Here is a 24578-nt window from a genome sequence, read left to right as displayed (position 1 = left end):
AGACCGAATCTGGAAGATGGTTCCACAAGAGAGGAGCCTGATAGCTGAAGGCTCTGCCTCCCATTCTACTTCTAAAGACTGAAAGAACCACCAGTAAGCCTGCATTCTGGGAGTGCAGTGTTCTAGTGGGATAATACGGTACTATTAGCTCTTCAAGATATGATGGTGCCTGACCATTAAGGGCTTTGTAAGTTAAGAGAAGGATTTTAAATTCTATTCTAGATTTTACAGGAAGCCAATGTAGCGAAGCTAAAATGGGAGAAATGTGATCTCTTTTCCTAGTTTTAGTCAGTACACATGCAGCTGCATTCTGGACCAGCTGGAGAGTCTTTAGAGACTTGTTAGGGCAGCCTGAGGCTTCATTGATAAATATAATTTGGTATCATCTGCATAACAATGAAAATTTATGGAGTGTTTCCTAATAATATTACCTAAAGGAAGCATATACAAGGTGAATAGAATTGGTCCAAGTACAGAACTTTGTGGAATTTCGTGTCTAACTTTTGCCTTCATGGAGGATTCATCATTAACATGTACAAACTGAAACTGGTCTGATAAATAGGACTGAAACCAGCTTAATGCAGTTCCTTTAATGCCAATTAAATGTTCCAGTCTCTGCAAAAGGATTTGATGGTCAATTGTGTTGAATGTGGCACTAAGATCTAAAAGGACAAGTATGGAGACAAATCCTTTGTCCGATGCAGTTAGGAGGTCATTTGTGACTTTCATCAGTGCTGTCTCTGTGCTATGATGCGCTCTAAATCCTGACTGAAAATCCTCAAATAAACTATTGTTATGTAGAAAGTCACATAACTGACTAGAGACTGCTTTCTCAAGGATCTTAGAGAGAAATGGAGGGTTAGATTTAGGTCTATAATTGGCTAACATGCCTGAATCAAGAGTAGGCTTCTTAAGAAGAGGTTTAATTACAGCTACTTTAAAGGACTGTGGTACATAGCCTGTTACTAAAGACACTAAAGACTAAAGATTGATCATGTCTAGTAAAGAAGCGCTAACTTAGGGTAAGGCTTCCTTACGCAACCTAGTTGGGATGGGGAATAAGAGACAGATTGATGGTTTAGCTGAACAAATCATTGAAGTTATTTCGGAAAAGTCGACTGGAGAAAAACAGTCCAAATATATGTCAGGATTTACAGCTGTTTCTAAGGTGCCTGTGTTCAATATGATGATCTGAGATTAAATTGTTTACTAATATGGCTTTAGATGACAGAGATCTAATGTTCAAGAGTCCACATTTAATTCTCTTATTTTGTTGTACTATTGCAGTAGTGGTTTTAATTTTTATTAGATTTTTATGAATGACTCTTCTTTTGTTTACTTTGGATTTCATTGATTTAAGTGGTCGGGGGACAGACAGTCTCTATGTGGTTTTGGGTGGGTAACTGCTCTAATGGAAGCGCAGAGAAGTGTGTAGGACTGCAGCTCTGCTTCCTGGTCTCAACTCTGGGTTTTCATGGTTTTGGTCTACTAATAAACTCAGCCATATTTCTAGATATGAGAGCAGTTCCATCCAAAGTGGGATGTATGCCGTCTCTCCTAATCAGACCAGGCCTTTCCCAGAAAGTCTGCCAATTATCTATGAAGCCCACATTGTTTGCTGGACACCACCTCGACAGCCAGCGGTTGAATTGTGACATGTGGCTATACATGTCATCACTGGTCAGGTTTGGCAGGGGCCCAGAGAAAACTACAGAGTCCGACATTGTTTTTGCATATGTACACACTGACTCAACATTAATTTTCGTGACCTGCGATTGGCGTAATCTGGAGTCGTTACCGCCGACATGGATGACAGTCATAACATATTTACGCTTTCCTTAGCCAGCAGTTTTAAATTTGATTCTATGTCACCCGCTCTGGCTCCAGGAATACATTTAACTATGGCTGCTGGTGTCGCTAACTTCACGTTTCTGACTATGGAGCTGAATAATCAGAGTTGGTTTCTCAGCAGGTGTGTTACTGAGGGGGGAGAACCTGTTAGAAACATGAACTGGTCGGTGGTGAACTGTGGGCTTCAGGTATGTAGGGCACCACATGCAGTCCTCAGTGCTGAAACATTTAAATGCGGCTGGCAACCTTTTTTCTTTTTTGTTCTTCAGAACAAGCTTGTCTCACCGTGGCTTCACTGTATGTTTCCTTGGACATAGGGTTGCATGGCTCAATAACAATTTGTGATTATAGATAGGATATATCAGCTATTTTACAGCTGTGAATTTTAAAATGACTTTTTAGAGGGGCCCCTTGAGAATGCTTCACCCCCTCTGTGTTGAGAGTCGACATCTTCATGTCATTATTGAGTTATAGTCATAGTGCCACCTACTGGCAACAGGAAGTTACAGGTGCTGCACTTTTATGACCTTATCTAGCATGTATTGCTGATCCACCTCACATTTCGTCAGAAAAGCCTTAAGACCTTGATGATGCCATATTGTGAAGCTTGTGAGTTTTCGTTGTCACCCAGGCCTTATATTTTAACAAACTCCTCCAAGAGATTTGATCCGACTGACTACAGATGTGGTCAGTGTCATCTAAAAACCTTTGTGATGAAAAGTTATCAAAATCCTGACTTTGCATTGAACTCCGTTGCTGTTGTGATGTGGCAAACTTCATTGTTTCGCCGTTAAGCAACAAGTTGTTGTAACTTGAATGTACATTGTCTAACCTACACCATAATTTCTCATGCTTGATAAGAGTCCTGGCCTGAACACATCTACATGTCAATACTGACTCATAGTCATAGCACCACCTACTGACAACAGTAAGTTAGCCTTATATGACAAACATTGTCCAATTTACACAGAATTTACATGGTGTGATCTACACATGATATACAGCAACGTCTTTAACTCTTTTGCGCAATGTCCGATATTCATGAAAATGCATATGCATTTCAGTCTACCTCCAACAAATATGCTGCTGCATTAATGACCCTCTCGAGTAGCACCACCTACTGGCAACAGGAAATTCAGCCTTATGTGACAAACATCATCTGATTCACATGACATTTTCAAGGTGTGGTCTACACTTGATATACACTAACATGATGTATAATTGGTGGGTGTTGTCTAGCACCACACAGAGCACACAGGAAGTGATATTGAACTTGTTTGTGCAATGTCTGATGAGAGCTCGGTCCTGAAAACATCTGTGTACCTGCAATAAAAGCCCTCTGACTGTGGCACACCCCCAACATGCGCGAAGGTGCGTGGGCACAATCATTGCAGCTTTAATTCTCCTTCTTTTTCTTCTTCTTCTTCCAAAAGAAACACATTTTTGAGGGCTTAAATGTGCTCGAAAACTTGTGACATGTGTCAGAAGTGGTGAAAAATTTAATATTTTATTGATCTGGAGCATGAGCGTGGCAAAATGGCTCGAGGGCGCCCCTTACAAAATTTCAAATTAAACGTACCCACCCTTAAAGTTGACGTAGATGAATGAAATTTGGTAGGCACTTATCATGTCCAGATGCACAAAAAAACCTCTTGGAGCCATACCCTAAATCCAACAAGAAGTCAGCAATTTTGAATTTAATTTTCAATTTTTACACAGATTTTGCCATTTGCAGGCGTTGTATTTTAATGAACTCCTCCTAGAGATTTAACCTGTCAAACTTAAAATTTGGTTGGTGCCATCTTAAGACCTTTGTCATGAAAAGTTAAATAAATAAAATGAAATAAACACAAATGAAATAACACAAAATAATGACTTAATTTAAAACTGCAAAGCTCCCAAGCTCCTGTCTGTCGCTACTCAACGATTGGCCAGACAGAAGACAAAGTGTTGCACAACTTCCAGGCTGCATTGGAGGGCATAAATTAGACAAAAGACTAGATGTGTTGGACATATGTAAGAATTAAAACATATGTGACCCATTTTTCCATAAGTGCTGTAGCTTTCAACAGTAAATAACCCATAATGTTATCAAATAAATGTAAAACAGGTTACCCCAATCTCCCTACACTGGACTTCAGTCTTACTAGTTTTATATAAAATATTATGCATACCTGATCTACATGGTTGGAGTGATGTGTGTTGTTCACTGTAGCTAAAGTTAGTCCAGCTGCTGGAAACAGCTACTCAGCCGGAACAGATGACCCGGGTATACACAATTACTGTCAGGAAATCTTTCAACATGTACTACCATTGCTAAAATACAGTGCATTATACTCAAAGCAGGAGGTGTTACCTTTGTTGCAAGCCCATCTAAATCCTGCTTGTCCTGATTAGCACTGCAGACACAACAATACTCTCTGCTCTCTGCATTAACCAAGCAGGTGCTTCTGTTAAATATGCTAGTAAAGCATTAACATAAGTCTCAGATAGCTAGCTAAACCGGACAGCCACCAGACAACTACTCTGTGGAATTTTCATAACTTTATGCTGCAGTGTCCATTAACACGATCGCCACAGTGAGCAAAGCAAGGCATGCTGCCACTTATTTCTTCCTTGGGTGGCAGGGAGGTGCGTTTGTTTTACAATTTGTGCGGCCCTTATGGATGGTCAGCAAACACACCTGTAACTCCACCTCATTAAACACTAAGAGGAAACAACTGAGTACTACAGCAAATCACAGTTACACTGCTCGTCCCAAGTCCTCTGCATTATCGGATAATATATTTTTAATCGATTAAATTATTAATGGCAATTGATCAATAATAGTTACTCATTGATGTCTCTAGTAGGTCATTATGGGCTCCACAAAGAGGGAATATACGGTGCTGCTTGAAAGTTTGTGAAACTTTCAGAATTTGCTCTATTTCTGCATAAATATGACCTAAAATGTAATCAGATTTCCATTCAAGTCCTAAAACTAGATAAAGAGACATTGGTTAAATAAATGAGACAAAAACTTTACTTGTTTGTTTATTTATTGAGGAAAATGATCCAGTGTTACATATTTGTGTGTAGCAAAAGTATGTTAACCTCTAGGATTATCAGTTCATTTGAAGGGGAAATTAGAGTCAGGTGTTTCAAACAATGGGATGAAAATCAAGTGTAATTTAATTAAGAGAAATCTTGGTCTTCACTATCAAAGTCTGTCTTCACAACACATGTTTGTTGAAGTGTTTTATGGCTCAAACAAAGGATATTTCTGAGGACCTTAGAAGAAGAGTTGTTGATGCTTACCAAGCTGGAAAGGGCAAAAAAAAACATTTCTGAAGAGTTTGGATTTCACCAGTCGATTTTCAGGCAGATCATGTCCAAATTGAAGACATTCAACACCATTATTACCCTCCCCAGAAATGGTCAAACAACAAAAATCACACCAAGAGCAGGCATGTAATACCCCGGGTGACCACAAGGGACCCCAGGGTAACATCTAGGACACTAAAGGACTCTTGTGCATTGGCTACAGTCAATGTTCATGAGTCCACCATCAGGAGAACATTGAACATCAATGGTGTGCATGGCAGAGTTACAAGGAAAAAAGCCACTTTTCTCCAAAAAGAACCTTGCTGCCGTCTACAGTTCGCTCAAGACCACTTGGATAAGCCAGAAGGTTATTGGAAAAATGTTCTGGGGATGGATGAGACCAAAATCGAACTTTTTGGCTTGAATGACAAGCATTATATTTGGCGATGAGCAAACACTACATTCCAGCATGAGAACCCCATCCCATCTCTGAAACGTGGTGGTGGTACAGTGTTTCCCCTAGGTTGAGTAGTTTTGCCAGGCGAGCACGTTGTTGATCGGTTCGGGGGGGGGGGGGGGGGTTAGCTGGCAGCTACACATTTCTCCATTTCCTATTTATCTTTTCTATTTATCTGTTTAGTGTCGTCAGGCTAGACTAACCCATTGTTGCTAACTTTGGAGCTAAACCCTTCACTTTTCCAGCAGTTGGGGAAACAACAGACGTGACTTTTCATGGTCTTGACAAGCTGCAGCATTTATTAACTGACCAACAGTAGCAAAAACCTCCATTCCTCCTTCAGGTAGCCTTATATCTTGAACATACTAATTGGTGCACCTTCCCTTTTTCCACTCGATTCCACCTGCCACACTTCATATATTGTCTTTCTTGATCATACTTAGTACAATCTATGCTTGTATGCATAATATTCGCCTCAGCCAACTGGAAAAAAATATGTGTAGCCTATATATCAGTATTGGCATCGGCAATTGGCCACAATGAGTTGGAAATATCAGCTTATTGGATATCGGCAAAAAATCCAATATCATGCATCCCTAGTGTTGGGTGTAGGTCACCCACATTTTGGAAGCATTCAGGGCCCAATACACAATGAGTGTATATAGTGCAAGTGAAACACAAGCCATTACACGGCCCAGACAGCTGTATTGATTATAATAGCAGTGTATAACGTTACCTTTCCTTATTGCTGTTGTTGTTTTTCTACCAAATCTTGCCTTGGTAAACCTTTAATATTGATGCCATGAACTAGCTTGCTAGGCTTATTAACCTTAACTAACCTTATTAAGTTTCTTGTTAACACTGATCTTAGATCTATTTATTTTATTTTTTAATGCAAGCAGATTGCAGTTGGTGTGTGTACAGTATTCTTTTCAATTTTATTAGGCTAACTACTTTTATTTCCGTTGTTCATAACAGAAAGGTAGGTTTGTTTTATTGTCTGTACAGTTTTCATTTTTTTATAAATGTATTAAAGAGAATATTGGGTTGTTTAATCATGTTGGTTCAAAATACATATGCAAATCAGAACATGTTCCATGTCTGGATGTATTCTTTAAATTGATACCATCAGACCAGACATTTTCTGAAAAGCTGCATTCTTTATCATGTGTTTTTCGATGAGATAATGATAAGGTTAAAGTCTTATTTGAAATAAGTTTGACTAAAATGACAAAAAATATTGGTTTTGGCTAGACTAGATTGACTGAAATGTTCAATATAATCTGATGGTTAAAAAAGACAAAAATGTTTTAATTGACTAAAACTATACTAAAATAGTTACAGATTTATTTGACTAAGATAAGACTAAAATGCCCAAAATCAGGATGAGGTCGACTAAATATGAATAATACTAACAAGGACATTTGACAGAGGACTAAGACTAAGACTAAATAAAAAATAGCTGACAAAATTAACACTAGATATGGTCTATAGCAAAGCTTATTACCCAGGTATGCTACTCAGAATCTTCAGAATTACTGTTAATGGTTTAATTATAAAAAGTTAGAATTTTATAGACTGGTTACATGACTTTAATTTATAAGAGCAGCACAGGCACATCATTTCTTGTAACTTTACTTCAGTTGAAAAGAAACATTAATTTCACACATACAAATTTACACAACACATACACTATATACAACATACAAGTCAAAACAAATATTGCAAATACATCTGGCTTACATTCAAGCAAGCAAATCAGTACAGTAATAGTCCATACACAGACGCCATTCACACTTAGCAAGAAAATGCATCTTTACAAATCTGATTGGGGGACACTATTTGGTCTTACATTTCACACACACTGTACCTCATTTGTAGCAATGTAATATCCCATTAGAGTCCCATTAATTCCTGTAATACACATACACAATGTATCAGCAGCACTAGAGGAGAAGTGGGAGCTTGCAAAGATGAAGTGGTGAGGTGATGAATATGCATTGATACATCAATACAAACAGCGCTCTCGAAAGAACTAGTCACAACCAGGTGCAGAGACTGTTCATTTAAGTTTAGCCTCCCAGGAAGTTTCAGTAGATGCTCTTCAGTCATTGCCTTCAGTCTGAAGCTTTTCTCTTTTGGCTAGTTCAAAGACAAGAATAAATAATAATTATAATAATAATGATAATAATAATAATAATACATACTAATTACCCAACAACTGGAAATAGATACATTTTGCGCAAATATGTTTTATATTTTAGATTCCTCAAAGTAGCTACTGTTTGCCTCGATGACAGCTTTGCACACTATTGGCAATATCTTAACCTGCTTCATGAGGTAGTCACCTGGAGTGGTTTTCAATGAACAGGTGTGCTTTGTCAAAAGTTAATTGATGGAATTTCTTGCCTTCTTAATGCGTATGAGACTATCAGTTGTGTTGTGCCAAGGAAGTGTTATATGAAGTGTATAGCCACATTCGACTACTGTAATAATCTATATTATGGCAAGAACCACTCAACTAAGTAAAGAGAAATGACAGTCCATCATTACTTTAAGACATGAAGGTGAATCAATCTTGAAAATTTCAAGAACTTTGAAAGTTTGTTCAAGCACAGTTGCAAAAACCATCAAACACTATGATGAAACTGGTTCTCATGAGGACCACCCTGGGAAAGGAAGACCAAGAGTTACATCTGCTGCAGAGAAGTTCATTAGATTTACCAGCCTCTGCAGGTTTTGTTGTCTGATACTAGGAAAGTGAAGAATATTTACTGTTCTAGCTATCAACTGACCACAAGACATATGCAGTTTATTTCCATTACTGTATTAAACATGAGCAGTGACTCTTTCATTTGTGTCATTCAGGTTCTGACTGAATCCAGTTCTGTGCCTCCTAAAGTGTCTGCAGCTCTGTCTGCTGCTGAGGAGTCTAGATGTTCTTTGGAGGACCTGCTGCAGAGAGAGCAACTTATCTCCAACGTGCTGCACCAGGTAGAGAGACCACCAGGACAGCAGAGTAGATATTGTTTTGAATATCTAGCGGTGTGTGGTTACTCACTAATATTATAGTTGTTATGACCAATCCACATAGAAAGTGTTTGTAGAAGCATTTTGGACGTCTGTCACTCGCGTGTCTCACCCCTCCCACCAACCCCCCTCCCCACCCCTATGATTTCTAATACAAAACAAATAAAGCTGTTTAATGAACAATAAAATGCTGGGAATTAAGATTAATTTCTTTAATTAATTTTTCATTGAAATGGAGATGTTGTATTAGCTTATTTTAAGTGTTATTTCTGTTTTTCTCCCCTTGCAGTACAGGGCAAAAGAAAACAAAAAATCACATTACACCCAACAGCTTCTTTCAGCATGATTTTAATATGTTACATACATGCATATTCACAAACACAGGAATTAAATGTCAACTTAATTTCTAATATTTTTTAACCACACTACAGAATTCTGTGTAATTTCTGATAATTGATGAAGTTTATGTGAACATCTATTGGGACATCTGGGTGAGCCTCCATCCACCGGCGTCAGTTGTCAATAAAGCCACATTCAACTGCAAAATTAGTTTTAATATTCACGATTATACTGTATTGTACACAACTCAAAATGCTTAATATTATTTTTTGCAATATACTGCTGTTCCCCAGCATTACTACCACTGTGACTAAAAAAGGCCTTAAGAGCTCCCTCTCCTGAGTTGTAAGCATTGCAACTCTGTAACAGTTCCTCTATGTATAACAAAAGTCACAAAGGAATTTTCCCATACTGTTACTTTAAGGAGGAGATAAGCAAGCATAATTACAGGTTACATGTCTGACAAAGGCAGTCCCCTGACTAATGCCATTCTAGGAGATGTAATTATTCTTTAATTATTCCTTCTTCTAGCACCTACAGGGGGCCCAGCCTTGGATGGATAATCTTGGCCAGACGCTTAACCAAGTCAACACTATAGAGAGACATATGAAATACCTGCAGTGCCTTCAACACATAGAGGAACTCAGGTACTGTAAACAAGGTTAAGGATGGATGAAGTCACTGATTAGTAATCAAAGACAGATGGAGAGTGACATTTCAGAAATATGTGACCAGAGAAAGAGGTAACATAGATGTAAACAGATAACATACTAGCACAAGCTGAAATATTAATGATCCGAGGCATTAACTGTACCAATGATAAAACCATTGGTTCCAAATTTGGCTGGGCTGAGGTGTCCAATCTAGAATTACAATAAATGTTGAAATCAGAATAGATATGTGCTGACTATTACTACTACTTATTTTTAGAAAAAACAGAAGGTATTTAAGAAGGCATCCTGAGGCAAGTTATGGTACAGTACATAGTAGGTGGTTCTTTTAGTAGAATCCTGGCATTGAGAGAAAATGTGAATGTGCATTATGCACTCAATGTGTACAGCACTGCAGCAATCAAAAGGAATTGAAGATACTCTCTGAATTGCTTTCTAGTGAGCTTTTACTTGGACTGGTGCCAAGTTAGTTCTTGAAGTTGGTCTACAAATAAGCTTGTTTCTTGATTAAAGCTGAGCAAAATAAAGAATAAGGAATACATGTACAAATTAGATACACTTACTCACAAAGTTAAGTATCTAAACAATGGAGATTCATTATTGGTCTCAATATTCTTGTTACCATTTACCTACATGTGAAAATTTTACCCACGTCACCCCAACTCCTTTGGATATGCTGAGATTTAACATGACAAAGCAGTAATCGAAGCATTGATATAAGTGTTGTGTGCCTACAGCGCTGAAGTCCAGCAGTGTCTAATGACCAGCAGTGTCTGGGATGCCATAAAGGCAGTGGAGCGCATGGCTGTGCTAGACACCGGACTAAACCAGTCTGGATGTTCTCACCTCCAGGACTTCCTCCGAGAAACCCTTAATTTTTGGCACAAGATCATCAAAGACAGACTGGCCAGGTATACTTCCACCTAATCCCTGTACACAATGTTTGTTTATGTTCAGCAATGCAAAGATACTGTGCATACTCTATTACTGTGTTGTTCTCCTATGTTCACTGAATGAGCTTAATCCTCTTCAATTCTTTCATAGTGATTTTGAGAAAGTGTTGTCTCAACTTCATTGGCCGATCATCTCGCCTCCTACCCAGTCACTGACACCCACTGTCAATTCTCATGAGATCACCAGCCAGCTGGAACTGCTTGTCATACAGCTGCTGGCCCTGCAGACCTCGTATCCTTCAGTTTGGGCTTATTCCCATCTGTGTTCTGTACACGTGAATCATTTGTTTCAATGATCACCTTCATTGTCTCCAAACATACAACAATGACTCTGTCTCAAGTCAAGTCAGTTTTATTTATATAGCCCAAAATCACAAATTTGCATGAAGGGGTTTTACAAGGTCTTATCCTTAGTCCTCAAATTCAGGTAAGCAATCTCACCCAAAAACAACTTTAACAGGGAAATTAAGGAAGAAGCTGCAGGAAGAGCAAAACAGATAGGACCTGAGATGAAAACCTAGAAAGAGAACAGACGACACATGTACACGAGGCGAAGAAGAAAAAAGGTCCAGATCCAACATGTATGGTGCTGCAAAAACTGTTTATCTATAAAAAAAAAAAAAAAAAAACATGCTTTTTTTGAAATGTTAATAATTAATTGAGTATTGACGATGTGTTCTGTGATTGGTAAAGGAAGATGCATGAAATTTGCAACCCTAGTTCTGAGACTTCTACTCTTTCCACCAAAAAAACAACAACTTGCTGTGCACTGACACATTTAAATGAGCCTCACAAGTGTTTGTGTATCTGCTCCCACCTGTGCACTGTGCACTAGCATCAAAATACCACACAGGCAGGTAAAGAGAATTTCAAGGTCAGGAAAATGCCAAACTGGTGGAGTTATGCCTTCATGACAATAGTGCCTTCTGTATTGTGTGGATTTAGTAGTTTCATAGGATTTCATTCGGCTGTTGGTTTAACAACATTCTCCCCTCACAGAAGAACATGAAGACCTTCAAATACACAAATCAAATCAACACTGCAGCTTTCTCCTGGTTCCAAGAACAGTTTTGACAATTTGTCTGATAATAGATGTAATAAAATAAGATGGAATGAAAAGACTTTGCCCTCATGTTTTTGAATGAGGATTTGACATAGTAACATCTTACGACTTTTAAGATCTTATCATCTTACACATATTGATGACATACAAGTGTATGTCATCAAGACTGATGACAGTAGAATGACAAGACAATGACATGAAACAGGTCCTCAGCAGGATTCAAACTGAGGACGTTGTGGGTTCCTAACACCCCAGATATGCTAGCGTTTGGTTTCTTTAACGTCTCTTGCTAGTGATGACCTCATATCTCAGAGGGCGTTGGCCTCCAGTCAAGGTGGACCGTCTACCCAGCCTGTTTCTTCAGTCACACCCTCAACCCAAGCTCCTCCACTCTGTCTGCCCATCCAGATCATGCTGCTGCCGCTCAGCAGGAGGTTCAGATACCACTTCTATGGGAATCGACAGACCAACTCCCTCAGCAAGGTCTCTCACACACAAAACATACATCACATATGCACTTGTGCAAACACACATCATTGGAAACAAATGAAGCAACCGCAGGTTACTGTATGTGTGTAATCCTAGCAAGGTTAGATACATAAACACATGCAGTATAATTCATACATACATTGTAATGATAATCAAAATATAATTACTACTGGAGTTCCATAGCAAACATATGATAGCAGTAAGTCATTTGTTTGCTAGGGAACTCCAGTAGCCCTTAGTGCAAAAATCTGGACCCCGTAGTCCCCGTAGGATAGTCAGTGAGTGTTTATAACACATTTAATGCCTACCATACACTAGAAGACTTTAAAAAGACATTCAAAAGACTAAAGTTTGATACCCTCTCACATCGAAAGACAATGTGTCATAAGTCACTGAGTTTTTAGTCACAGACTAAGATTTTGCAAAAACTGGAGATCTTGCGAGGTCACTATTTGTAAGACTACAACTACATTCCATTCGGGATTATTTCCCATCCTGCTCCTGGTGAAAATTTACGAGAAGAGAAACTGTTGAACAATGAAGTAGAAACAGAAGCTGCTTTTGGCCACAGCTGCCCTTGTGTGTGCAGCAGTTTGTTCTGAAAAACCAGCCAAAAGAAAATGGAAATTAATTAATTAATTAATTCAGTTATAACTGAACAACTGTGAAGAGAAACACTACATGCTGTTCCTGCTATTAACTATTTTTCATTTAACAACTTTTTTTGTTATATTTTTACAAATGAAAATATATTTGGGTTAATGTTTCTTATATCAGCAATCACATTTTAAAAGGTGTCATCCTGTACTGTACTGTATTTTTACAAGTTTAAGCTGCTGGATGTTGAAGTATTTCTGTTTGGAAACCCTGCAAATTGCATGAAATACAGTAGAAACAGCAGCAGCCTGGATAATTATACAAAGGCAGAAAGTCACAGGCTTAACTCCTCCAACTGGCCTGAAATCATGTTTGAAATACCAGTAAGTACACTGCAAACACAGCAGCTGACAGAAAGAGGAGGTCAAATGATACAGAGAAATATTAGTTTTTTCTGGATGAATAAATGTTATGTTAGCTATAGCCTCATAGTTGAAGGGCAATGAGGAGTCATCAGGAGTCATTAATAACACCATCAAGCACATCATGTTAGGAAAGTAGTTTAAAAAACCACGTACAAAGGGCAACCATTTACTGCATACTACCGTTAGAAATGGCAAACAAACATTATTAGGCTGTCAAACCGATAACTTACAGTAGTCAACGTCAGACATACTTATCATACTTTAGCAGTTACCTAGTGTTTCTGTAGTGTAAGACTAAAAATATACATATTACCAGTTTGAATTAAACCAAAGCTCCTGCACTCTCCGGGGAAAATATTACACCAAACTACCTTTAAGAAATATAACATTAAAAATTCCTTACATGTCCGCAAAAGCACATAACTCTAGAGACACAAGATAAAAGGTGTCATATGTTGACAGCCTTCTTGTCAATTCAGCATCAATACAATCCATAAAGATGAACTGTATTTCCATACAAACTTTACATTTTCACTTTTTTTCACCTCAACTTCCTCCCAGCCTCCGTTGGTTAGCTGCACTGTTTTAGTGGGAGAAGACGGTGGGAATGAGAGGCGAACTGTTTTAAGAATTAAATTTCTCATTAAAATACATGCTGGTTGGTGATGATGGGAGTGCGCCACAACTCTAGCAAAACTCTCATGATTATATTCCGACATTCAGAATTTGTCTGCAAAAGTGAAATTGTTTGAAAAGTCGTTTGGTGTAAGGCCGGCATAAAAAAATGCACAATGTGAAATCTCAGCATATGCTAGCCCTCTCAATATACTTACTATGTGCATACCTGTCAACGTTGGTCAACGTTCCTCTCTCGGCTCCAGAGATCTAATCACCAGGTGCCTTTACTACCTGCCCTGCTGTAATCTCAGAGCAAAAAAGGATTAAATTAACTAGTTCAACAAAGGAAGGTAAAGATGATCAGTTGGTTAAAACCCTGACTGAAAGTAACATGGCCTGGTGGATAGAGCACCCCTGCATTATGAAGATGAAAAGAAAAAGAGGACATCAATTCAGAACTTGCATGAAAGTTTATCAACAAAATGAAGAGTAAACAGATGGTTGATGTGTTCTTTATGGTTTCTTGGGTGCACTTATGTTTAACCAACTTAGCTTGCTGGTTAACATAATTTTCCCTCCATGACAATTTTACTGTAAATGGAGTCCACCCTACACACCTTGCAAAACACATGGTTGTTTCCTAACATACTTTTTGTCAGGAATGGGCAAATAGTCTTCCAAGTATTTAAATATTTACACAGATATTTTGTTGTTTTGTTTTTGTTTTTGTTTTTGTTTTTGTTTTTGTTTTTGTTTTTGTTTTTGTTTTCGTTTTGTTTTTGTTTTGTTTTTTTGCTGGCGTCTCACCTATTTTGTTACCCATTTTTCGCGCTGTTTGCTGACTAAATTACTGTCCTGACCAAGCAGGTGGCTCCGGGTCTGAAAAGTTAGGCCAATGTGGAAGTGCCGGGAATCTGCATTCTCTCTAATGGCCAGCAGGGGGTGACTTCACTGGCTCCAAAGTCTGTTTGTATAGAAGTAGAGAAAATGAACCTAATTTGCACCTGATTTGTTGTTTTTGTTGATTTGTTTTCTTTCTTTTCTCTTCTGATAGCCAGATTTTACTTTGTTAAAGTGACATGATCCACTCCAGCTTCACCTGAACTCCTCAGCATTAGCACTATTACAGTGTCTGAAGACCTGTTTGGAACTTTTTTAGTCCACCCTACTGCAGGGTGGACTAAATCATGTGCATCTTTCAGAGGGTTGAGGGCCCCTCAGATACTCTAATAATGTTTCAGATAAAAGAAATAGTCTGTCAAACTATTTATTAGCCATTGCCAATATCTTAAATATAATGCCAACAATGTGAAATTTCCAAATTGCAGATAAAATCTTTTGAGGGCCCTCCCCATGTCTGGTTCCACTATTCCCCTTACTATGGCACCATTACTTAGCACCTCAGTGGTAAAGCAGAGAATGTGTATTATTAATAATAATCAAGTTTATGTAAAAAATAGCCTATTTGTCCCATTGCTTCATTATTGTGATCTTGTAACTGGATAAAATTATTTTCCTGTCTCACAGAACAATTACATACCTTTTTAGATGCTTTTGCAACTGCTCTTGCAACCCCCACTCCCCTCTTGGACTTGGTCATGTTTTGTATTTGTAACCCAGCTAAATTTAATCTAAATTTACCAATTAGTCTTCAAGAACAAGAACTTTCCATTTGTGGACCTTGGTCAGATACAAACCATCTGTAATCAATGATTCAAGTCATTGTCAAAGAACTCTGAGTCTTTAGAACCTCAGACTCATCCTCTATATGTGCATTTTCAGCCAGAGTGGTACCTCACACAGGTTCTGATGTGGATGGGGAACAGCTCGACCTTCATGGAGGAGAAGATCCAACCTATCCTGGACCGAGCTGGGGTCACCATTAGTGCCAGGGTATGCTGTTACATAATGCTCTACTGCTACTCTTCTACAAAGGCTCTACTTGAGTGATTTGATTTCCTGTGGTTAAGTATAGTCCAAACAGGTATTTTATTCAATCTGACTCAATCTGATTTAATTCAGACCCAGGATACAGTGCTCAAGTTTTTCATACTGAAAAGAACATGGAATAACTCAAAATCCCTGCACTCTTGACATTGTGCTGACACTGTTTTAATTAGAATATTTTTATGACATCTTGTGATGTCAAGAATCAACAAATAAAACTGGTAAATACATGAACAATACAAAGGTTTTTTGGTTTTTTGCCAGCTTGGTACACTAATTATTGTATTTGTATGTGCTTGTAGGTGGAGCTGTGTCGAGGCCTGTTGTCTCTTGTCCAGGAAAAGGTGGCCAACGATGCTTCTAAGCTGCTGTATGATGATGCACTCTTCTGTCACTTGGTGGAGGAAGTACTGCAGTTTGAAAAGGAGTTGCGAAGTAACCAGTCATACCCAGCAATGCTGCCTGGACTGCTTCACCTCTTGCTTGAGGACACAACCCTTCAGAAGTGGCTCACTGTGGAAAAGAAGAGTAAGTTAGGACATACAACAGTACTTAGCTGCAATATCCTAACCAGTCTTCCCTTTTTTGCATCAGTATTGTTGAGTCAAAGGCATGTATTTTAGTTATTTTTGTTTGGTCAACTACAACTTATGTTTGTATTAAAATGAACCCTTGACAATTTTAATACACCTCTCCCAACTCATTGACAATGGAGGTGTTCTCTACTCCTACAGTCATGAAACCTTTTGGAACATAAGCATATAGGCTAGTTTTATCATCTGGTAGCTGAAAGGCAGTGGCGTGGCAAACATGACAATGCAGATATGATAATCTGTGTTTAAGATGACAAATAGATAAGAGTTTGCTCTTTTCAGTGGCTAGCTTTCCTTCTGGGTCCACTGGAAAACAACACATGGAAATGCATATTATTGGATTTGATTTAGGGAGTGTTCATTATTTATTAGAGGGAGGTGGGTGGCTGGGGTGTGACTTCAATTTTTTTTTTTTTTTAACTTGACCCTCCGTAGAGCCACAAATATTTTTCCTTGAGCCTCCCTGAGTGACTGGGGAAAAATGCATGACCCTCCCTCATCCCATAAATAACCATGTTTTATTATATTCACACCAAAGGTAGATAGTAATGGAGAAAATAAAAAGCAAAGGCTGACCTTTTCCAACCATTATGTTTAATAGTGAACCGTTTCTCTTAAACTTCTCAAGCCCTCTTACCCCTCTTCCCTTGTCAGAAAAAAACAAACTACCAGCCTAACTTACTGTGTCCTGTCCGATAGTACTGTAAAAGTTACCTATGACAATTCCAGCTCTGAAACAAAAACAAGACGCTTACTTAGTCTGGCCAATGCAACGAGGTAACAGCACGGAGGGACTGAGAGTTATCACCAACACAAACGGCTAATTTCTTAAGCAAAATGCAAATCCTTACAAAGAATCAGATCATCAGACAAATTGTGTGCACTTCAGCAGAATATGGGTGCATGACAGCACTCCTCCTACCACACAAAACCAACAAAATCTAATAAGCGTATACATCACACACATCACACACACACACACATCATAGGGCACACACAGTCAAATTAGCAATGTGTGCATATTAATGATAATTAGTGGGTGTTGTCTAGCACCACATAGTGCACACAGGAAGTGACATTTAACTTGTTGGTGCAACGTCCAATAAGAGCTCGGTCCTGAACATGTCCTCATGCCCACAATAAAAGCCCTTCAACTGCGGCGCACCCCAACATATGTGAAGGTGCGAGGGCCCAATCATCGCTGGTTGCAGCTTTAATTGTAATTGTATTACATTATTGCACTTACCAAGCAGACAAAAATGTATCACTCTCCATGGAGCACAGTGACTGATTTAGTTTGTGTCACGGTTAAAGTGGATCTTAACAGTGTCCTAAAGTCTCAGTGAAAAGACTGATCAAACGTACAAAATGCTGTGGGACTAGTGTGAGTTTTCCTTGGATGTTTTGATTCTTTTCACTGTGAAACTGGCTTACCATTGAGATCTACAACATGTTACACCCAATTATTAATTATAGAAAAGTAAGAAAAATCTCAGTATAAAGCAAAGAATCTCTATCAGTCTGTATCTCTGACTGTAAAAAAATATGGACGTAGTCACTGTGACGTCACCCATTGGTTTGTGAACTGCTGTTTTGAAGCCTCGAGTGTAGCGATTTGACCATCACCATCTTGGATTTGATAGTCTCAGAAAAACTGAACATCTGACTCATTGGTGAGTCTTTAATTACAACCAAACACTGAACAATACTTTTTTTAGGTGACCAAAATGTTACCATTAAAGCCCCTGTAAAGGCAAATCCATGATTGGCTATTAATTATGTAATTTGGGATCTAATGTGCATATAGTAAACACCTAAAAAGTATGAGAACATAGCCTTTGACATAGCCTATGTAATTCTTTAGAAAGTATCTATCCCTTCCCTTGTTACTGGGTTACAGTTAGGTGGGGCTAAGCAAGGGAATTTATTACATAATAATTACATGCCCAATCATATTTAGGAGAAAGATGATTGACGTGGCCATCCGGCCAAGCTGACTTCACAACACTTACGTCTCCCCCGTGAGAAAACAATGCATTGCACTTTTCTTTGCTTTTAGCTAGATTGAGAATTCAAATTAGCCTGACATGGTTTGAAAGTTACTGTGTTAAGCTAACTAGCAGACTTGGGCACACCATCTAAATCTGTATTAATCACAGAGTGGATTTCATGCAAGCGAATGAAGGATGCTAAAACACTTAGCTTCGTAGTCTGGGAGGTATGGTTCAATAAAAACAGATATGTGTGGTCTATTCTAGTCTGCTAGTTAGCTGAGTAGTCAAGACCACTGAGGGGTGTACTACCAAGCGAGATTAGTGGGTTAGCGAGGTATGTTGAGCATAAAGCCAGGGTTTTCAATGTCACGAAGGTGGCTTTCTTTTAACCTGGCTAGATCACCATGGTAACTTATACTTCAAACTTAACCTGGCCTTGAGCAGGTTATGTTCCGAGTTTCGGCTTAAATCGGCAATAAAAAGTGCTGCCCTTTCACTAACCACCTGATTTGCTGCCAAGTCTGTTTAACACTGCTGGTACTGCAGCTATTAGAGCACCGATTAGAAAATTGATTTGTCTTTTATCATTATCAAATTGTATTTCAAATAAATAAATAAAAAAACTAATGAGTAAATACTAAAATGAAGGAATACAAAAAAAAGATTAATCTATTGGTATTTATCACAGAAAATATTCAATCTATAATATCAATTTCACTTTGATTTGGCCAGAATCTTAAGTGATTTCCACTTATCCTTTTACCTAGTATAATGTTTACAACTGCTGCATCAAGTTTAAAGTAAGAGCTCTGGATGTGGGAGGCACGTAGAGCACAATGAGTGGTAAAATAAGTATATAAACTAATTATGTAATTAATAAATAAATTATTTTCTTAATTAACAAATTTACACGATTAGCAATTTTTTGCTAGCATTCCTCTCTCACCTTATTTGCAGCAACAACGTTGCTTTTTGCTGTGATAATGTATTTATATTATTCATAGCTCTCCGTTATAATGATCTCTTCCTCCTGACTGAAGCAGGGGGCACGCGATAGGTCCATTTTGTGCGGAAAAAGAGTGAAATGACACACCTAATGCCCCCTTTCATGGGGACGCGCAGAAAGCCTGAATTAACATAGAAAGTTCATATCCACCGTCGTGATACCACTTATCTCTGATCTCGAGTTTAGGGTTTGTCGAGCCAGCTCACACAACGAAAGCCTGGGTATGTTGAACTTTCTTCGTAGTACACCCCTCAGGGGTAGTTGATAATAAGCTCAAAAGTTATGAATAGAAAAGCTAATGCTAACCATTTCATCTAAGTGAATGGAAGATGCTAAAATGATTCAAGCCATACTCCGGGGGGTATAGTTAAATAAAAACACATTTCAGGTGGTCTAACCTAGTTTGTTAGTTAGTGGATTATTCAAGCTTTCAACCAAGTAGGGTCCATTTGATAGATTTGGAAGTTAATAGCAAAACATTTAAGCTATGCTAACTGTTTCATGTATGTGAAGATGCTAAGACAATCATACTCTTGGAGGTATAGTTTAATAAAAACAAAGATTTGGGTGGTTTAACCTGTTTTGCTAGTTTGTCGATTAATCAAGCCCTCTAACCAAGTAGGGTCCATTTGATAGATTTGGTAGTTTATTCTATATTAGCAAAACCTTTTAGTAAATGAATAGAAAATAAAATGGTACTTGAGCTGAAAGTGAGCTGTCAATCAAACGTGATCTGGACACACCCACACAGTCCTGAGAAATGGTTTTAGCTGCCAAATGAGCTGTTTCTGAGCTAGGTTCTCTAATAGTTATGGATGTTAATTTTCACTCAGATTTTCACTCAACTTTGACATCACATATGTATTTTTATGATTTCAAGCCACATTTCCAGAGGCTTTAACTTTCATGAACTGAAAACACACTGTGAAATGGCAGCAGCTACGCCTATATGCCATGGTTATGTTATGTAATTGACATTGTCACCGTGGTAGCGACTTGTCAATCACAATGTAGCCATGCCCTAAAGCATACCGTGCTATACACTATCGTCTATTTTAACTCTAATATGGGGCCATAATTTACAAAATGAACATTATCATGTATAGAAGAAGACTTGAAACTAGCGATTGAGACCATAAATTGATTAGGAAAGTGTTTACTGAGGTAATAAATCAAGTGAGAAGTAGGGTCATTTTCTCATAGACTTCTTGGAGCCAGTGGAGTCGCCCCCTGATGGCCATTAGAAAGAATGCAGGTTTAAGGCACTTTTGCATTGGCGCCACTTCTCAGACTGGGAGCCACCCACTTGGTCTGTATGTATGTATGTGTTTTTTTCCTTCGCATATCTTGAAAACCGTTCATCCAGTCTCCTTCATACCTGATGGGTGTATTGCTGAGGACCCAAGGAAGTGCAGTGTTGAGTGTGAAGTTGTTTGGATGAGCGGCTCTTGAAAGATAAATAGAAAAAAAAAAAAAACTCATGAACAGTGTTAATTTTCTTCCTTTTCCTGCGCAAAGAGGGTTAATACGGACAGTGCCACTCTCCCATTGCATCCCACTTTGTGGTGTTAATGACTTGAAAAAGTTTAAGAGACTTAAGCTCTACTATTGAATTATGTACTGCGAAAGAAACTTGGCATGTATGTTCAAGACATACTGCAAGATGTCTCTTTAAAGGAAGGAATCTCTGTCTGTCTGTGTGTCCTTTGCATATCTCGAGAACTGTGCATTCGATCTAGTTCACACTCAGTGGGTGTATTACTGGGGACTCAAGGACATGCTGTGTTGAATTTGGAGCAGTTTTGACATGTGACACATTATATATTAATAAACTTTGAGTAAACAAGCGAACAGTGAGACACTCAGATCCATGTCTGAGTGCAGTGGGGGCTGTTTGATATAAACACTGTCACATCACTGAGCTGGACATCACTGGGCTTCTGGGCTCTCATTTGACTTCACAGTTAGCAAGTGTACTGCTGAGGACCCAAGGAAATGCAGTGTCAAGTTGTTTGGACTTGTGACACATTTAATTAACTTTGAATAAACAAGCAAACAGCGAGCTGCTCAGCTCTGTGTTTGGGTGCAGCAGGGGCTGATCAACACCGTCAAATCACAGCGGGGTGGGGCTTCTGGGCTATGACTTGCCAATAGGAGCACAGACATGTTTGATTGGCAGCAGAATCAACCAGTGGAAGGCATAAACTGCTCCTATGGTTCAACTTCAGTTTAGTCTCATTGGTGAAGTTTCTGTCTGGATTTAAACCATTTAATTTATTAATTCCTTATCATTTTAATTGATATGTTTGTTAATTGATACATACATATGCGGTTCTCAAGAAATAATAAGCAATCCGCCTGTTCTGAACAGGCGTGTTTTGAACGGGCACTGCACTAGTCTTAACTATTATGGAAGAAATCTCTGTCTGTCTGTATGTATGTGTGTCCTTCGCATATCTCGACAACAGGTCATGCAGTCCATCTCACACTTGGCAGGTGTACTGCTGATGACCCAAGGAAGTGTAGTCGTGTGTGAAGCTGTTTGGACAGCAGTTCTTGAGAAATATATAAAAATACCCCATAAACAACGTTGATTCTGTTTCTTCTTCTGTCTGTGGCATCCACAAGCAGAAATATGGACAGCGCCACCCTGCCATTTCAACCCACATTGTGGTCAGAGGTGGGATTACATCTGTGATCATAATGACTTGAAAAAGTTTAAGAAACTTAAGCTCCACTATTGAACTGTGTACTGTGAATGAAACTTGGCATGTACGTTCAAGACTACTGCAGGATGTCTGACACTGGGGTTCATCTAACTAAAAAGCAAGGAATCTCTGTCTGTCTGTATGTATGTGTGTCTTTCTCATATCTTGAGAACTGTTCATACGATCGATTTGGTGTATTGCTGAGGACCCAAGGATGTGCAGTGTCGAATTTAGTGCAAATAGGACACATGATAAGTTTAATATTAATGAACTTAAGGTTACTTGAGGTAACAGGGAGACCGACCTCATCATTTTAGGTTGGATTAAAACCACTTAATTGATAAATTCCTTATTGTTTTAATTTTGTCAATAGATACATACATATGCAGTTCTCGAGAAATAATAAGCAGTCGGTCTGTTTCACACATGCACGTTTCGAACGGGCACTGCAATATTTGGTAAAGTTATAGGATTGCAGGTTATACTACCTAGATTTCTGTTTATGCTGCATGTATACAGTTGAACTGTAGTGATAATCAGAAAAAAACAGAATGAGACAGTACAATTGCATGCTGATTGGGGCATTTTTTACATGAATTGAGCCTCAAGTAATAGAACAAAATATGTGATATAAACTGGTTGGGACACTATGTAGTTGCATGAAATCTCTGCTTTAAATCGCCCCAACTTTTCCGCAAATTTTATATAAATAAAACCACACTAGGTTCACAGAAACTTTTTTTTCTTTTTTTGTAATAAGAACTGCTTACAGACCACAATTTACAACAAAATGATCTTTTATCATAAATTAGCATAATTTATAACTTCCTACATTTTTATTAGTATTTTTTTCTTTAATTGTAAAGTTGTTTAGACCTTTGCCATCATATGGTTGCACATGCTGACATACTATGTGTTGAAAAGGCTGACGCTCTATGCACATTTGTGAAAGCAACACCTAAATTGTTGCTAAAATCACATACGCATTGTGCATGACTTTTGCTATACACTCCACTGTCACTATGCCTAGCTTTTAATAGCAATGGAGTTATATATATATATATATATATATATATATATATATATATATATATATATATAGCACCAGTGTCCTATTTACCACAGGTAGAAGGGCATTATTGTACAGGCCTACTATGTGCAACATATGTATGACATATTCATTAACGTTTTTTAGTGTATACCTAAGTATACCTACTCACAGCATTAATTATGAATTTTGATAGCTAGTGAGAGCTAATCCTTCTATAGCAACAGCTTGCAAGTTGATATCCACAACACTCAAAATGTAACAAAAATAAAAGATCGGCATGTCAACATTTGCACAATAATTTATTTGTATTGAGATCACACAACATATGATCTCTTATAAGTGTAATACAAGTTACACGTTTAAACATGCAGTAGTCATACTCTCAGTAAGCTTGCTCATCATGTATTCCTCTGTATATACAGTGGCAGTGGAGAAGGTGGATACCATGCTGTCGGCTGAGGGAGCATGGAGCTCTCAGTACAAAGATATCAGTGATATGGATGAGTTGAAGGCTCCAGATTGTGCCGAGACTTTCATGACTCTGCTGCAGGTCATCACTGGTAAGACTACTAATTTCCAGATTTGATTGTTTGAATTGTTTATGCATGCATTGAACAGACATTTCATGCAGTCTTCAACACTGTTGCCAGTTTGCACACTGAGGAAGGGCGACTGCCAAAGTCTCATGTGTTCCAAGATCTTTGAGCCATTGCAAAGAAAGTAGGGTCCCCTGGTATGAGGTGTGTCTCTGTGGCATGTCACTAATTTTTCTGCCACAAAAGTATAAAGCAAATAGGCCTACTTTTATCGGTAATTTAACTAATTTTCACTCAGATTGAGAGGATAACAGCACTGCAACTTCTGTGGACAAATTATACCATGAGTCAAATAAAAATCTAAGAGAGCCACACAAGGAATTAAATGTCCAAGTATTTGTGAGGAAATATAAACTTATCTTCATATATAAAGACTGTTTAAGACACTGATATAACATCTTGTACTTGTTAGCGTGTCCAACAGACTAACATTACCTGCACTGTAATGTCAATTTAATGTCAACCAGGTTGTATTTTCAAGGTAGTTTAGCATTGTATTTCCTTCACACCTAAAAACTACAAGAAAGATGATTTAGCAAGTTTTTTTACCTGAGTGAGTGGTTTGGCAGGCTTCACTCAACTCCAACCTTTAGCCTTTTTAACCATTTAATTCCCATCTACAACAACTACAAATTAATGGAAAAACTAGTACAAGCCTGAATGCCTGACCCCTACAGGGAGGGGATCTGGTGTCTCTGTTATGCTTGGGGGGCGTGATTTTGGTCCACATGATTTGGGCATGGTTTGGGTCCACTTGTCCGCTTAGAGGGAAGGGAACTGCAAATCAATACAAAGTTGTTCTGAGTGATCAACTTCAACCTATGATCAAGCATTTCTATCCTGATAGCAGTTATCTCTTTCAGGATGACAATGTCCCCATCCATAGG

At 38.4% G+C, this 24578-nt stretch overlaps 1 protein-coding gene across 1 annotated transcript in view; it reads left to right on the top strand.

Annotated features, from left to right (window-relative positions):
- Positions 1-24578, top strand: part of rint1 (RAD50 interactor 1) — a 52548-nt gene that overhangs the window by 3954 nt on the left and 24016 nt on the right. The window contains exons 2-9 of the mRNA XM_042403662.1: positions 8480-8605; positions 9512-9627; positions 10389-10562; positions 10696-10836; positions 11961-12150; positions 15579-15689; positions 16046-16271; positions 23518-23655. Coding sequence (XP_042259596.1) covers positions 8480-8605; positions 9512-9627; positions 10389-10562; positions 10696-10836; positions 11961-12150; positions 15579-15689; positions 16046-16271; positions 23518-23655 — 1222 coding nt within the window. The remainder of the gene's footprint in view (positions 1-8479; positions 8606-9511; positions 9628-10388; positions 10563-10695; positions 10837-11960; positions 12151-15578; positions 15690-16045; positions 16272-23517; positions 23656-24578) is intronic.

Source organism: Thunnus maccoyii, chromosome 23, assembly GCF_910596095.1.
Source record: "Thunnus maccoyii chromosome 23, fThuMac1.1, whole genome shotgun sequence".
Taxonomy (NCBI): domain Eukaryota; kingdom Metazoa; phylum Chordata; class Actinopteri; order Scombriformes; family Scombridae; genus Thunnus; species Thunnus maccoyii.
The sequence above is the reverse complement of the archived record's forward strand: the minus strand, read 5'-3'. Positions and strand labels throughout refer to the sequence as shown.